The 17,556-nt window shown below is 38.2% G+C and overlaps 1 protein-coding gene across 1 annotated transcript in view; it reads left to right on the top strand.

Moving 5' to 3' along the window:
• Window positions 1-955: 955 nt before the first annotated feature.
• The window catches only part of kremen1 (kringle containing transmembrane protein 1), a 134,270-nt gene continuing 117,669 nt past the window's right edge, over window positions 956-17,556 (top strand). Inside the window, exon 1 of the mRNA XM_039771416.1 lies at window positions 956-1,150. Within this exon, the coding sequence (XP_039627350.1) occupies window positions 1,075-1,150 (76 nt within the window). The 5' untranslated portion in view covers window positions 956-1,074. The remainder of the gene's footprint in view (window positions 1,151-17,556) is intronic.

The raw sequence follows: 17,556 nt of genomic DNA, 5'->3' as shown, positions 1-17,556 counted from the left end.
ACATCAAAGTGTGTAGTTTCATAAACAAACGCCTTGTAGACACTCAGTTGACGCCTTCTTTTGCTCAGCACCTTGGAATCCCCTTTTATCTGTTGTAGACAACTCAAGTGAACAATTAGAAAGGTTTCCCTAACAACCAATCAGTATTTAAACATGATTAATTAAGGAATAGCTAAGTGAATTTAACGTTTACCATTAGAACACTGATGTGATGGCTCTTAAAAATGGGGCTTTGCAGTCATACAAGAATTATAATTTAAAAAATGGATAATTTCCAGAAATAATAGCCATTAGCAACACTAGCAATGTCTTGGCTCTATTTTTAAACTAATTTAAACATACAGGATAGATAGATAGATAACATATACTCGTGAAAGCAAAGTGCAACATTCTATCATGTAGCACTAAAACGTTTACAGCAAACGTCTAGCTACAGCAGATTACACGAATATTACTAGACACATGTCCAATTACCTCAAGCCACTCAGACTTTTTTCCCCTGACACTTAGTAAATGGGGAGGCTACAAACCACACCGAGATCCATCCTTCCATTGAAAAATGACATGTATGTATTCCATTCATGGGATAGTCAACAGCTGCGCCGAGACTCTATTCTGGATATGCGGGATAGTAAAATGGATGGATGGATGCGTGTATTTCTTGGACCATATGGTGGACGTGAACATTTTCAGTTCTCTATTAAATACGCATTTCTATCCACTATCTCACTTTTCAAAGTAGACTAACTTGACCATCACCATTAATGATATACACTGTACCTAAGGTAATGATAATTCCTGCTGTCTTATCGTACTCTTACTCGCGTTCCCAGGCTGCTTTCTTTCTGAGTTTCTGTACACTTTTCTATTTGCGCGCCTGCAAGCCAGGCGTCCCGCGCATGCTTCCGGTCACGTGCTCCTAATTGAAGCCCATCTCTGACGTTTGCGTTCTTGTGCCTGCCTGCGAGTTCCCAGCTGTCTGTCCAGAGCGTAGTTCGCAGATCGGATGCGGCGGAGAGATTGGGGAAGCGCAACGGATCACCTGCAGGGTCCAGGATACCGTGTCTACTCGAGATGGAGCCTTTTACGTTTGTCGGATTCACACTTCTGGGGTTTCTCATCGCAGCCTCTTCGGCACACTTTGAGACCGGTGAGACTCTTCAGCTTTTTCCTTTGCTTAGTTTTCTCCCGTATGCAGTGCTAGCTGCTGTACGATAAGTCAACGTTGAACTGTAGGAGCGTGCTATCAAAACTTGTATTCTTGACAAAAGCTCGATTGCACAGGAGATGTCCAACGGGCACGAAATAGGATGGGGAAAGAGTGGTGTCTATCTGCATATCATTTTGGGACTCTGTTCTACACTTTAAGAGGACTTAAGGAGCTGCCAGTCATTCAAAAAGACACCCAGACAAGGAATTAGCAGTTGTTTTGTGTCATCTGTCCCTGACTAAAGAGTTTGTAATAGGTTAGACGTCTCAACGTTGTGGCAGATGTCAGTAAATTCGTTGAGTGTGAAAGCTCGTGAGTCCACTACACGTTTGTTTAACACAGGCTGATCAGACCCATCATGATCACTGGATGACTGAGCGGCTGGCTTTCTGTTACTCGGTTTTACAGATTTTGGCAGGACAACAGTTGTCAATTAAATGTGATTCAGTTAATCGGTTAATTTTTCCCTAAGTGAAATTAGCAGTCAAATATCAACTTGTCACTGAGCGAGCCATTTCAGCGGTGAACTCACGTCTTCCAGGTGACGGTTTCATTTTGATACGATTGCTATGTCGAAAGTAGCTAGCAGAGCGACCAGCGGACATCCATCTATTCATCTTTATAATAAATGTCATGAAAGAAAAATAGGGCCAGTCACTGGTTGGCAGAAAGTGATGCGTCCAGACCCATATGCGTGTCATTCTCCTGGCATCCTGGTCACCAAGATGCGTCTGCACCAGTATGCCGGACTTGCAAGTGCCAACTGCTTCTGCAGTGAAAACAGCGGCTGTAGCCTCTTTGTCGGAGGCTGCTTTCCCTTTAAGAACCGTCAGGAAAATAGTAGTACTTTTTTGTCAGATTTTCACTTGTAAAATAGCTTTAGTCTCTAGGAGCTGACCGATTCCATATTAAAGGCTAGCATTTGCCTATTTTATAATGGGGTCTGGATTTGTTTCTAGTCTGGTTACATGTTGTCTTGTGATCGCGAATCCGTTTACTTTAACGCCTGAAACGTATATTTGGAAATAAAAACGCATACACAATAGACACTTGAAAGCTATATTAAGAATGTAGGATGTTATTTAACATTTTCCTGTGTTGAGATAGAAAACTACTGGCAAAGGTTGTGTAATCGAAGTCACTTATACGAGCACTTCACACCTCAAAGACTCCAAACAGTTTCGGTGAACAAATCGTCCGCCTCGACGATTAGTCTGTAGGAATACTGCAGCACGGAGGTGGTTGGCTAATAGGGAATGTTGAAGTTTTGTAACTCTTTCAGCGCAAATGTTACCATTAAATTTCAATTAAATTTATTCAAATAATGGGAGGTTGGGACCATGCACTGATACATCGCGTTGCTGCACCCACCACACGACAAAACACCTCAGGATCCCAAATTAGAACGCGAATATAGTCGTGCAAGGGGTGGCACCTCAGCCCCAAACTACAGTATTTCGTGCCAGACGCAAAGCTCTACGGTTCGTCTTTTTATCCCTTTATGCATTTGTCTTGTACCTTTCAACCTTTGCCTCAAATATAGTCTGTCAGATCACCAAAGCAGGTGCCAGCCGGCAGCTCTGTTGGTTTTCTTGTTTAATCGTTGGTAGTGGGAAAAAGCCGCTTCACGTTTACACTGGATAAATGTGCTGTCCTATTATAAGCGCCAATGACTGTTTTAAGTTTACGGATTCATTTCTAAACTAACTGTCCATAAAATGTCATGTTAAATCCCCACTGTTCTTTTTTGTCAATCCCTCCAGCAGCTTTCTCAAAGCTTGGTTCAGTCTAGATGGAGAACGTCATTGGTATGCAGGTCATCTGTCTAGGTGGGCATCATTCCCTTATGTTTCTCAGTATCCCTGGTGCACTTCTGTACTGTCTATCTTAAGCAGTCTTTGGAGATGGAGGTTTATGAACTGTCCAGTGTGTATATATTCCTAAGAGGGCTGTCCAGAAACCTAAGAAGGCTGTCCAACTTTTTTTGACTGTTTGAAGGAGAGCAGTTGGACAAGATCAATGTGCCTAAAATGACAGAACTGTTTCCAAATCATCTCTGTCAATGTCATGAGTATTTCTAAGATGTCAGTGTTGAAGGAGAGCAATCCTAATTCATTTGTTTAGATGCACATAATCTGAAGCAATCTGTCTGTCTACATGAAGATCATGTGTAAGTCTTCAGTTTGCCCAGATGGAGATTGCTGTTAAATATCTAGATGGAGAGATTCCCAAGAAGGCTTTCTGTTTACAAAGACACATTCCTAACCTCACTTTCTGTCTGTCTAGAAGTACAGTATTCTTAATCCACATGCCTATTTAGACAGATAGCATTCTGTCTAGATGGACAGAAGTCGTATGTCTTGATGATAATTACAAGGTTACTTTCTAACTGCCTACTTATCAGTTAACAATATGACCACAAGCAAGTTGTTTTTATCTACCAGTTTTTCAAGTGTATACATATGGAAGCACATTCTGTATACAGGGCCTGTGCATTGTGATGGCATTTAAATATGTAATTTTTTTTGATGACTAAGCCATTTGCCTGCCTAGGTGAGAGCCATTTGTGTGTTTTTGTCTGTTTAAATAGATAGCATACTTCTAGTATGAAGAACATTTGTTACCTTTCTTTATCTGCTTCTCAGCCTGTTTGTCCGTCTTGCATTCCTCATTCTCGTCGTGTGTGTGCTTCTGTTTCTCTCTCTCCCTATATCTAACACTATAATGATCTTTATTACCCTTTTCAGTAACTTAAACATGGAACTATGTCATAGTACAGGGATAGAATATTTTCAGGAAATATCTTTTTATTTGAAAGCTTTCTGTTACCATGACAATAAAATAAGAAGGTGGTATCTGGAGGTTTCATACTCTTTGTGTAACGAATATTGTGAACATTAATATAAACAGATCTATTTAGAATGTCAAACAGTTGTAATACTTTAACATTTAAATTTACATCTAATCATATATTATGTATGCGTGTGGAGTAAATGGTTACAAAATGGCGAGTATGTTTTTGTAGACAAATGATATACCTGCTCAGTTGTGGTTGTAGGAGGGAGTGCATTGAAAGGGGGTCATATTTCAAACCAGTTTGTATTGAAGTTGAGAGCCTCTGCGTAGGGGGCTGTGTAGATTTTTTTTTCTCCTCCTGTTCTCCACCTGAGCAGATCGATACTGCTGGTGTTTGTGATATATTCCTACAGTTCATGGCTTCTTGATGCACACACATGCTTTGGCAGATGTTTTTGTGGGAACCTGTTTATTATCAAGTGCTGTTATTAATATGATTGTTTTTGGCTGGAATCCTAAGCTATGGCCGGATGAGTGCTTAATTGGAGTTTAATATTTAAAATATTTCAGACTAATTTTTTTTAGTTTACTTGCAGTTTATTGTTACAGTAAGTGTACTGAAGCACTTTCCTTTCCTGTCAGACTCCTTAGTTTTGGACATGCTTTTGCTTTATTCTGTGGCTGCTTGCTGATTTTCTCTGATAATATTTTTCTATTTATTTGTGTGCTGAGATTGCACCTTTATTGAATAATCTCAACTAGACATGAGTGGACTTTTTGTAAATTTGTCAATTTTATGCTCAATTATTTATTTTCCTTTATAGTGAACATGCCTGTCCAGCTTATTTAAAACCTAGTTGGACAGTTTTCACCACTGTTTTTTGTATATCATAACTGTATAGTTTTTCCTAATTTCTTCGCATGACATTGCCTTATATGGCACATGTGCTGTTTTAGAATTATTAATGCTTTTATTTAAAAGTTGATTTAGTAATGTAGTAGTAGTGTTGGTACATGTACAGAGTACAGTAAAAACTTTGATTGGCTGTCAGAGCAACAAGTTGCCATTCCCAAGCAGAATGATATACTACAAAATAGTGTTAACTAATAGAAAACACAATGTATGCCATCTGACTAATTTATTACTGTTTTTAAAAATGTGTAAAGTGGGAACATTCTTGAATCAAAATTGTGTTCCTGTTCAGTTTATTTTGTCAATATGCATCTAAGTTAGGGAGGCCATAGCTGTGAGTTTTGAAATGCATTTTACAATTTTCTGATTTTTTTTTTTTAGCATTGCTTCTAATAATAGCTGAATGCTTAATAATATAAACAATCCCAGGAGATAAAAGACATAAAGAGATTCAATTGTTAATGTAAACTCCCTCAATCAACCCCCCTTTCAAATTAATGCAGTGGCTCCAGCTTAAAGTATCAGTTCATGCTCTATTTCTTTATGGACAATGCTTCTGATCATGCGTTTATTGAACAGATGGGACATGAAGAGCTTTTATGTTTTGGTGGTAATTTCTAGTTTCTGTTATTACATGCTATTTGGGTGATTATCTGCTGTAGAGTCAAATCCTTAAAAATGCCTGAACTCATAACAATGTTATATTTATTTGCAGCAGGGCCAGCTAGACACTGCAGTTCAAGAAATGCTACACAATCAAAACTACTAAGTTGTATGCCAATTTACATAAGCAGGTTGAATCAGTGTACATAATGTACCACACTGATATAATTAGAGAAGGGCATGCATAATTAGTCATAGGGTTATTCATTTGACAGTTAGCCTAGCAAAATTTTCCAACTGAAATCTTAGGGCATTTTTTTAATGAAAGTTAAAAACTAATGTCTGTTTGTTCTAAAAAGTTTGGCCAGCCTGACATGTAAACAAAAGTGCTTTGGGTTTATTTTAAAATAAACAAAGGAAACTGAGCTGGAGAATAAGCAATAGAGTGGAAAAAAATTCTTAGGAATTCCAAGAGAATGTTGATTATTCTCAACTCACTGCGCTCATCAACTGCAATGTGTTTTTTGGATCTGTCCTAAGTATACACTCTTGCACACACATGTTGTTTTCTTGATATGCACCTTAATGTGTGCTTGCCATCAGATTTGTGCTCTTTTTTTTGCACCTGCTCCATTACATGAATTTACAACTTGGTAAAACCATACAGTTACTTTTACTAGTGCAATTTATAGCCAACTAGTCTAAGATGCACATATTTGCCATGGACAGTATATTTATACCTTTAGAACCCATCTTATTTAAATGACTCACTTTCAGCTACGCAATGAGATCACAATCTTAAACTTTTGTGTCTCCCTTAGATTTTCACATTCTTTGACACTTGCATGCTTTGCCTGGCTCTGGCTCACTTTAACACTCCTTTACCTCACAACTGAGAAAGTGCACGTACGTGATTCAATCTGGGGCTTAATCATCTTCCTGGATATAGCTGTATAGCTATAACTGTTTGAATCCATTTTCTTCCTTTATGGGGACTTAACTTTTTGCTGGTTAAGGAAAGAAAAAAAAAAGAAATCAGTGCAGTTTAAGATGTACATAGAAATGAACTCAATACAATGTCTGCTACTTAAGATCCAGTTATTGCCAGCATTGATGCATTACTGGATTTAGATCATTTAGCTCAGATTTCCATTTTCCATTTGATTAAAATTCCTTTTCTATGGTTCTATGGCTACATTTATTAAAACAATAAAATAAAATAATGAGTACAACATTTATTACATTGTTGTTTTTAAAATCACTGGCAAGTTAATGTATCATGACTCATTTCAAATATTAAAAGCAACAGAACATATTAAAAACATTAATTGTAATGAAGAAGTAAATTCATCTAAATCGAAACTTTATCCAGTTCATTGTGGAGGGAACTGGAGGCTCTCTTGTGAGCCCTGGTTGTAAGTCTGGAACCCACTGTGGATGGGGCAGCAGTCAATTGGGAGGGACACACACAGACACACACAGGGTAAAATTAGAGTCTCTGTTTACCGTAACATACATGTGGCGAGAATGTAGAAACTTACACCCAGCAGTGTAAAATGCTATGGATTTACAATAAAACAAGTAACACAGTATATATTTTATGAAAATACTTTTTGCAATATTCTTATCATGGGTAGATTATTTTTCTTATTTTTTGTCTTAAATATGATATGTATGAGTACTTTTATGTACATACAAAATACATGAGGATTCAAACAGATTCTGCTAATATTCATGTGCTGTATTTATGTTTTGGTTCAGAAAATGTGATGAAAATAAGGGTGTATGCAGTTATTAGATTTTACAAATTGTCAATTTTACAAAGTGTATGTGTGTTTTTTTTTTCCTGAAATGTTGATTTGTTTTAGTTTTCTTTAAACCTGCTGCCTTGTTAACATCACAGCCTACTCACATTAGGAACTACTTGAAGCAGGGCGCAATTTCAGAAACTGAAATGAGCCTGTAGGTGAAACCTGCATTCAGCAAAGAGGCCGATAATCTCTAGAGATATTCTCCAGATAGTGAGTTCTTTCCTTAAGTACATCATAAGTTCTGCTGGTGGATGAGATTTATCAGGATGAAAGTGTCCAAATTCTTTGTGCAGAAGGCATAAACTACAGTGCATTAAAATGCTGGAGAAAAGTCTACTCAGATCTGACATATAAGAAGCAGATGGAATAATTTAGTAAACAAATACAAAAGAAAACTATTTGTTTGGAATGAAGACAATTATGTTTAGGTGCACCTTTGGATCAATTTAGTTCAGTTAAGTTCTTTTTCTTGTACTAGCTTAATCCATTGTAGAGTCATAAGGAGCTGGCGCTTATCTCAAAAGCTTTGGGAGTAGGACAAAATGCAGCCTCCTTTGAGACCCCAGTTCATTTTAGGGCACATTCACTAGCACATCAGCACTATTTTGTAGCAGACCGATCTGAAGTTAAATGTTAAACTAGCATGCACATTTTGCAAGGAAGTAATGTGCAAAATCCATACAGCGAGTCTGAAACTGACAAATGAAACCAGGAGCTCTGAGGCAACAATTCTAACACAACTTGCAATAATTTGAGACAAAGGGCGCTTTGAGCTATCAATCTGTAAAGAAATTCCTGTAAAAACCCACTCTTGACTGAAGTCATAGTTAAGCATTCTTTATGAGAAAGCTGACCATTTTTAGCACATGAGAAAAAAAGTCCACTGAATATCAGATTAACAGGTTTGTGTGTGTGTGTGTGTGTGTGTAAATGCATGTTGATAATTATATTGTCTTTGTCATTATTAGGAAAAGGTGTTTCTGATTATTGGCTTACAGTGATATCTGCAACATTCAACCAAGTCCTAATACGGTTAGGCAGCAGCAGATACAACTTTTCTGCAGCACTCAGTTGGTTAAGTTGGTTATAAAACAGAGAAATGGATAGTTAAAAATACTAACAACAACAAAATAACAACCATAATTCTTCAGGCTGGAGTAAATAAGCCTCCAGCCTAAAGAATTACGTTAAAGCATTGTGCTGTTTGGTGAAGTTTTACATTATAATGGCTCTGGACTCCTGCATAATTCTAGAGACATGAAGTGTATAAGCTGACACATACACATAAGAAAGGTGGTTTTACCTTCATACTAAAGCAGTTTGTATTCATTTCTTGCAAACAAAAGAAGTGGGAAATTTTTAGTAAAAATCACAGTTTGCATGTGCATGTTTCTGACATTCCTTCAAAGTGTTTGTGTATGTTGTTTGAAGCACATGTACATTACACACAAGCATAGGCATAGGAACTTAAGAGTTGTGTATGGAAAGGTCCGCAGTAGAGTACAGCCATCTGTATTGATGTTAGTATGAAATGTTGTTAACAGACAGTTGAGCGCTGATCTGTGTATACAAAACTTAGAAATTGGTTTCAAAGCTTTATAATGTTCTATTCAAGAAAGATGCAATATAAAAAATGATAAACAGAAATAAACTTGTTCAAAAATACACATTTTTTGAAATCTTTATTTTACAGTATTAATTCTGAGTCACTTTACAGACACATTCTGCAGATTGAATCTGTAGTTATTAGACAAACACAAGATAACATACACTGTGTGCTTCCTAACTAAGTTATTATGCAAAGGTTTTAATTCTGTTTATTCTTAGTCACATACAGTATCTCCCATCTGTGTTACGTATCACAGAATTTGAAAATCTTGCACTAAGTATATACTGTACTTCAAGTAAGAATTCACTCAGTATAAAATTATTTCATTCTTAATTTGCCTAAGTAGAGAGAGACAGAAAATTCCAGAATTCCAGTTAACATCCTGATTGATGTGTAGGAGTATATTGCCTTTCAGTCTGCAAGTTTTGTGTCAGTCTGGTATTTCCTAGGGCAAAGCTCCTAAACAGCAGACATTTTTTTGTACTCAATACTTAAAAATGAATGGAGCGAGAAATTTCTAATAAAAATCATTTTGGATGTGTTCCAGCTACATTCCTATCAGTGACTGTTGGGCATGTTCATGGAGTCATGCCACACCATCACTAATATAAAAAACCAATTACTAGCAGAACAACAAGGCATATACAGTAAATAACAGAAGAGAGACCAGAGTAATGGGGGAGTCATTTTACTGGCAGAAATCATTCTTTCATTGTGCAGTCATTATATCATTGGCATGACAAGAAAATAAATGTCATCGTGTTGCTTCTTGCATAGATGCAGGCTGCATTTTTCTGTCTGTATGCATGCTTGCACACTTTAGGCCTAACATATGGGTGTCTCTTTTCATTACAAGTGTGAAAAGTGATATTTTAATAGCCTCCAGTTAGTCGTGTGCAGACGTGCCTTTTTTCTTGCCCTACTACTCTTCATATTTTAAGTTGTAAACATTTTGTGTTTCTGTCTGTGCTTCTGTCTCCATAATGTGCAGTGTGGGTAACACCCTTGATGCTAGAGGAGTGGCACTATACTTTGCATTTCTACACAAAGTCCTGGAGCAGCACCTCTTCACAAAACATCTTTCTCATGCTTACACTAGTCAGTGCACAAAACAGAAAGCTAAAAATGAAAACAATCAGCACATAGTATAGCTTAGTGACAACCAAAGAGAGGAGACTAGAAAGGCCTGCATGATGTAATCCTTTTGGAGCACCAAATCCCAGTGAACACAAAGATTTTAAATTAATAGAATTTCCAACAAACGTTAAAAAAATACTGCACCCAAAAATTATATTTTTTGAATGGTAATTACCCCATGTAGTTTGAAATTATGATTGAGGATTTCATTTTATTTAATATTTTCATGAACAACAGAGATAACAAAATATCTGATAGAACAGGCATCTTTGGTGATCAATAATGTACAACAGCAAACAATATCAAACACGTCCATGACAAAAATAATGCGTTACTCATATTGCATAACCTGCATGTCAAGTCATCCACTTGTATGCTTGCAACACCCAGACACATGTATATTTACTAAAATATTGTTAAATACAGGTAGTCCCCAGGTTACGGACATCTGACCTACGACTTACGAACGGGGCCGCAGCTGCGACACATGCACCTCAGTAACTGCCGCTCCGTCATCTTCGGCCTGGGGATGCTGCAAGCGGTGGCTGGATGGGGGCGATTTCGCTGCTCACGCAGTGTAGTGTCCCTCAGGTGGCTCCCGCCGGCAAGCGGTTTCACTGCCCGCCTACCACTTACACCTTAACACCAGAAAGACCAAGGAGCTGGTGGTGGATTTTAGGAGGCCCAGGCCCCTCATGGACCCTGTGATCATCAGAGGTGACTGTGTGCAGAGGGTGCATACCTATAAATATCTGGGAGTGCAGCTGGATGACAAATTGGACTGACTGCCAATACTGATGCTCTATGTAAGAAAGCTCAGAGCAGAATATACTTTCTGAGAAGGTTGGCATCCTTCAACATCTGCAGTAAGATGCTGCAGATGTTCTACCAGACGGTTGTGGCGAGTGCCCTCTTCTATGCGGTGGTGTGCTGGGGTGGCAGCATAAAGATGAAAGACGCCTCACGCCTGGACAAACTTGTTAAGAAGGCAGGCTCCATTGTAGGATTAAAGTTGGACAGTTTAACATCTGTGGCAGAGCGACGGGCACTAAGCAAACTCCTGTCAATCATGAAGAATCCACTGCATCCACTGAACAGTGTCATCTCCAGACAGAGGAGTAGCTTCAGTGACAGACTTTTGTCACTGTCCTGTTCCACTGACAGACTGAGGAGATCGTTCCTCCCCCACACTATGCGACTCTTCAATTCCACCCGGGGGAGTAAATGCGAACATTAATTTTATTTTAATTCTTTTCATTTTTATTACTATTTAATTTAATATTGTTTCTTTGTATCAGTATACTGCTGCTGGATTATGTGAATTTCCCCTTGGGATTAATAAAGTATCTATCTATCTATCTATCTATCTATCTACCACACACGGTTGCCCCATTCGTTCTTGGTGGGCGGTTGGTAATGCTGCACGCAGTGACCTGGTTGTGGCTGAATGGAGGTCATTGAGGGTGAACGGGGCTGCGGGGGTAGCATTATAGTGTGCCTCGGTTGGCTGCCTGTTGAATTGGGGCGTTGGTGGACGATTCACTACCCGCCTTTGGCCGCACCGTGTTCATTCTCGGTGGGCGGACGCTGCAGGCAGCATACTGTAGTGGAGGTGACTGTGTAGTGAACCTCCTCTCACCACCCCATTCATTCTCAATAGCAAGCCTACTTGTACTTTTACACACATAACAGGAAGTTGTCTCTCGTCAGTACATCAGACATGTTGACGACGAGTGCCTTCCTGCTGTGATAGCGTGTACAGTACTGTGCAGAAGAGCTCACCTTAACCTTTTGTCTTCACCCTTCAAGAATGTTTCTGAAACACAAATATGATGCAAGTGCTGGTGATACAGTAAAGAAGAGAAAAACATCACCATTGAAAATAAAGTAGAAATAATAAAAACGTCAGAGAGAGGTGAAAACTCCATCATTCATTAGCAGAGCACTTGGTTACAGTCGGTCAACAATAGCTTTTATTAAAATAATGTACCTGTTCCGACTTTTTTTTTTGTTGTTCTTTATTTCACCTTCTACAATTTCTTGTATTTGGAATTTGTTAGTTTTCACATACCCCTTGGGGTCAGAGAGCTGGGTCAGGAGATTTTAAAAAAGAATGAAAAAGCATTCAAAGCCAATAGTTCCAACAGCAATTACGATATACACGTAACCAAGCATAAAATGCAGAGTAATACAGTATATCAGATCATGGCACACCAGCAGCTCTAACATGAGTTTTCTTTATTAAACTGCCTCATTTTAAATCTTGCAACTTTGCTTCAAGATCACTGTAAACTTTAGAGCCCCTGTAAATAAAGGCTGCATCGCCTAATCCTGAAATTATAGGCTAGTCGACATCTTGTGATCTCAAAGGATGCTGTTCTGTACTGTATAAGCCATAATGAGTTTTGCAAGGTAAAGGGAAGCTAAACATTTGTGTCTACATATGTTAAGAAGATCCACTAAGGTAATGTGTGTCTATATAGTGGAGTATGTCTGCACCTGCACACTGTGGATTTTGTCTCCACATCTGGGCCCAAATGACACACATCAGCAGGGAAGCTATATATTTGTTGTTTTATAGAGTTAGAAGTGGATTGCATTAACAAGCATAAAATAATTGCTCTTGACTATAAAGCTGATGAGATTTATTCAAGATACTGATAATTATGGGGTTTCTCTGTTGAAATGTCTTGCTGCTTTACTGGTCTAAACTGCATTTAGCAGCACATTTCAGAGATGTTGTAATGTGGGCAGCCTATCAGGGTTTAAGTGCTATAAAAACAGTATAGAAACCAAGTTATCTAAATCTGTTAGAATCATAAATTAAGGAATGGCACGGATGGAAGCTTCCAGTGGAAGCAGGCTTTTCACTTTTGATGCAGCCTTTACATACTTATCAAAGTGATTGCATTTATGTTTTCATATCAAGACAAGAAGGAGATGACAGTGTGATATAGCATTTGTGCTTTTTATTTTTTAATTATTTTTAGGAGCATAGCTTGTTCTTCCTACAGATTCCTGCTGTGTCTAAAATTATTTTTTAAATGCTTATTAAGAAAAAAAAATGAAAGAGCAAGAACAACTGCATACATCTGGCCTTATTGTCAGCATGCTAAATTACTTGTATTGATTTTTTGGCTTTCCTCAGTCCACATATCACGGGGCAGAGTTATTTTGCTCTGATTTGTTGGGTGTCACAATTTTCCCTCACTTGACAACTAGCTAATGAGATGAGCCATCATGTTACATTAGAGTGAAAGCCACTTTCAGATCCCTGCATGAAGGGACAAAGGACAATGTATTTTTAGCCTTGGCTGCAGATGTTTTTCTTTAAATTTGTATCCATCCATTTTAAGCAAGTCATTAAGTCTTTCACTTGTGATGAAGGCAGACATTTCATCACAAAGAAAGCCATAGGTAAGAGAAGATTGCATAAACTCATCATTCTTTACTTGTGATACATTGAGTTAATTTTGACATATTTCTCTACTCAGGGGAGACTTGATCATTCACAGTTCTTCGTTTGTTTTTTGTTTTGATGCAAGTGTGTTTGTTCCTTTCACTTAAACAGAAAGATATTATTGTGAATTTACATGGTTGTGCATTGTACATCAGAAATGTTTATGTCTTTTGTAGATTATGATAGGGTTGTAATTTATCCATCCATTTTCTGTATTCACTTATTCTAGAAATACAAGCAGATATGCTAGATTTAAGATAGGAACCACTGCTCCTAATTCACCATCCCACCCATACTCTCTCCCACTGAATGTTGGAGTTTGCACATTCCCTTTATGTCTGCATGGGCTTTCCTGTCACATGTCAAGGGCATGTAGCCTAATATGACTGGTCACTGATCTGGTATGAGTGAATGTGGGTGCATCCCCTCTAGCAGACTGGTGTCCAGTTGGGAAAAAAAAGATACAGTATTTAGATTATTTTTGAGGCACAGCAACAAATTGAGATTGCAGTCTTAAATTGTGTAAATTACCTCCAAAAAAAATGCAAATTGTCGATGTCCTTTTTTTCTTATTTGTGGAAAAAGATGCTTCATTTGAAAGAGGAAAAATTGTGGTTGTAAGTTCAATTAAAGTTGCGGGCATTACTGAAAATGAAAATTTCAGTAACTGTGGACCTAATATCCAAACTATAGGGCACCAACAAATGACTGAGGCTGTTCATTTAACACTGTAAAATATTCATGGAAGTGCAGCTGAATATAGCTAAAAATGAAAAACTACAAGTCACTTTCATGAAGAGTGCAAAAAAAAAGTGTGGCTGTGAAAAAACACCTGCGATAATAAAACAGAATATGCTTGTCAAATATAAAATGCATCACTTCTGTGAAACTGTTTTACAATGCTGATTTGAAACTTAACAGTTAACTGTTTTTAGTGAGTGTTAATTTAAAGCTGCAAAATACCAATTTGAAACAGCAATAGGCAATAATTATAAAAATGTATTTGTTTCCAAGAACATGGAAGTAAAAGAATGGCTATTTATATAAAAATGAAATATAATTTAAGTGTATTTAATGGGCAGTATTATGGTGCAGTGGTGAGTACTTGTCTGGTTATAGTTTAGTTTGGGTTTATTGATGATTCTAAATTTGGCCTAGCTTGAGTGTGCCAAGTAATAGACTGGCATGTTTATTTCCTTCATTGTGCCTCCTTCTTCCATGACGGGCTCCAAATCCCTGTGGGCTTGTATTGAGTAAGAGATTTAATCAATGCATTTTCATACATGTTGCAATTACTAGACTCTTTCTTTGATCAATATAAATGTAGAGAAAACTAAGAAAATTATGAACCCTGTACTTTTTGTTCCTGCATTTTGACATGTGGTTTACTTTATGCCCACCCTCTAAATCCATGAAGCAGAGATCTTTGTTTTTAGAGCTCTGAGATTAAGAGGCCATTCACTGTAAACACAGGGGCTGTATAGAGTGCTGGCATCATCTGTTTCAATCCATTTGACTGTAGTTTATTAGAAGCAGCTGTTTCCTTTCCTTCACAGCTCCATTAATCATAATGAGTACCTTAATAGAGCCTTCAGTATCCTCAGTCATCTTCTGTGGGGCTTCCTCATCATGGGGATTGACATTGATGATAACACATGAGGACCATTTTTGGCATATGTGTTCTCTTTTTCTACTGACTAAAGACTTGGTCTACAGAGTTTTACCTGCATCTAACTGTGTAGATGCTACTTAACTGGACGATACAGTCAGCAAAAAAAATAAAACAAATGACATACAAAATTAAGTGTACTTTATGAAGCAGATTACATTGAATGTGTTTTTGTGGGTAGCATGCTGACTCCAGCATCCTGGGTTCAAATTTTTTGTCTGTGCAGAATCTCCATGTTAACTCTATGTACAGTATGCAAGGGTTAACGTAACTGGACAAAATGCTTCTTACTGGGGAACTGGCACCACATTGTTTGTGTCAGATTGTGAAACAGAGAGGCACAGAGCCCTGAACAATATACTGCTGGTGACATTGGGATCACTCAGGATGGGCCAGTGTAATCTTGGGCAGCATGGCTGTGTAATATGATACCCTCACAGTGGCAAAAGAACTCAGATGCCCACCTACTCATTCAATGGAGTGAATTCCCTTTACCTCTACTGAAAAAAGCTGCTGGTTACCGACTTGGAGGGCCTGGGTATGTGACTAGCCTCTCTATGCAAGGACGTGATATGGACAGGAAGGAGCCCTGAGCAATTTCTCATTTTTGTTGATGTGCTGCAGTACCCTGTGCAATGGCACTGCTGCACAGTTTCAGACTCCAGGCACCTGGAGCCATAAACAAACAACTAGAGGATGGGAGAATAGAGACGGAGTTAATGATGTCTGTACCAAAGAACAGAATTCTGGTTTATTCCAAATGTGCCAATAACTATTTATAGTAATGCCTTGCAAATATATACAGTTCATCTTCCTCTAACTGTTCACAAAGGACAAACAGAAAATTAAAAAAAAAAAAGCTGAGAAAATTATCCACAAAGACAATGATGTAAACAAAAAATGAGCACAAACAAACACAGATTACTTTTACCCAAAAATATACACAATTTGGAAGTAAACTGTCCTCACTAACGCTCTTCACTCTGGTATTCCTGCTCAGCAGCAAAGAAGTGTCTGCAAGCCCAAAGACTGGCAGTCTGGACTTCAGTTTTATACTGCTCGCTTGTTTGCCTAGCCAATCATTCTTTATGGGGCCCCGGGGATCCCCAATAACAAACAACATTGAGTACGCACCCTCTGTCTGATCAGGTGCAGTGTCATTATTTTAAACCTTCCTTTCCCCTCTGTGCACATGTATGTGTTTGCAAACACATCAAGCCAGTTGCTCATTTACCTCTTCAGGTACATTCCGTGGTGAACATTCCCCTACTTTCCTTCTCTTTGCGTGTATTCTCTCTGCCGACAGCCTGTTAATCACAGTGCTTTGTTCTTTCCTTCCCTAAGCAACTTCTGGCACACACTTTGTTTTTGGGCCACTTCAGTTTGAAAGTGCACATGGAGATAAAATAATGGCATTGAACTTTCACCTCAGCATAGTGCTAGTTCAAACTAGGAGAAGCCTGAAGAAGCCCTCTGACTCGCAGGTCTATGAGTGAGAGGGCAACTCAAAAGGGCATTGTCCCACCACCACGTTATCACTTGCCGGAGTGCTAAAAATCATGATAAGCTTTAATAACTGGTACTATAAAAGTGTCTGCAGACTCATCTTATCACATGTGCTCCTCCCACATTTCAAAGACATGCAGGTCACATTAATTGGTGAGTCTGTACTTGGCCTTGTGTGAGTAGCCCTTGCGTAGACTGATATCCTATCCCATGCTGGTTCCTGCTTTGTGCCCAGTTCTGTCATAATGTAAGAATTTCAGCGTACTCTGTAACCCTGAATTGGATTAAGTGAGTTTGAGAATATAATGTTATGTTATGGTAAGTGTGCTTGTAGTAATTATAAGTTATGTATATATTTGTGTCTCTGTTTGTGCTATTTTTGCGTATACAGGCTTGTGTAAGTATAGCATAAAAGTGTTAAAATAAAAAGAGCTTGTAATGTTCCTGGGACCCAGTCAGGGAACTCAGATGTGACAATCACTTATAATCTTTTACACACAAATATTTTGTGTCTGAAAGTTGCTATGTAACTGCTAAACTGCATAAAAGTGAGACAGCACATTTTTGAACATTGCTTAATGCATATGATCAGAAAAATCAAACTCGGGTATTTGTACTGTAGCAGGTCCCCAGTAAAGGCTCTAAATCTTAAGACTTTTTAGTTCTTATTTAATCTGTGGGACTGATATATAACATGGTGAGCATGACTTGAAGTATGTTCTCTGTCAAACCCTGTTGTAGCCATTGCCTCTCACTACCAAAGCCCCAGCTATACCCTGCCTTTAATCTGCAGCCTGGGAAGTTAAATCTATGGAGTAGATTTTAGAGCACCTTGCGGTCTT

Source organism: Polypterus senegalus, chromosome 12, assembly GCF_016835505.1.
Source record: "Polypterus senegalus isolate Bchr_013 chromosome 12, ASM1683550v1, whole genome shotgun sequence".
NCBI lineage: Eukaryota > Metazoa > Chordata > Cladistia > Polypteriformes > Polypteridae > Polypterus > Polypterus senegalus.
The sequence above is the reverse complement of the archived record's forward strand: the minus strand, read 5'-3'. Positions and strand labels throughout refer to the sequence as shown.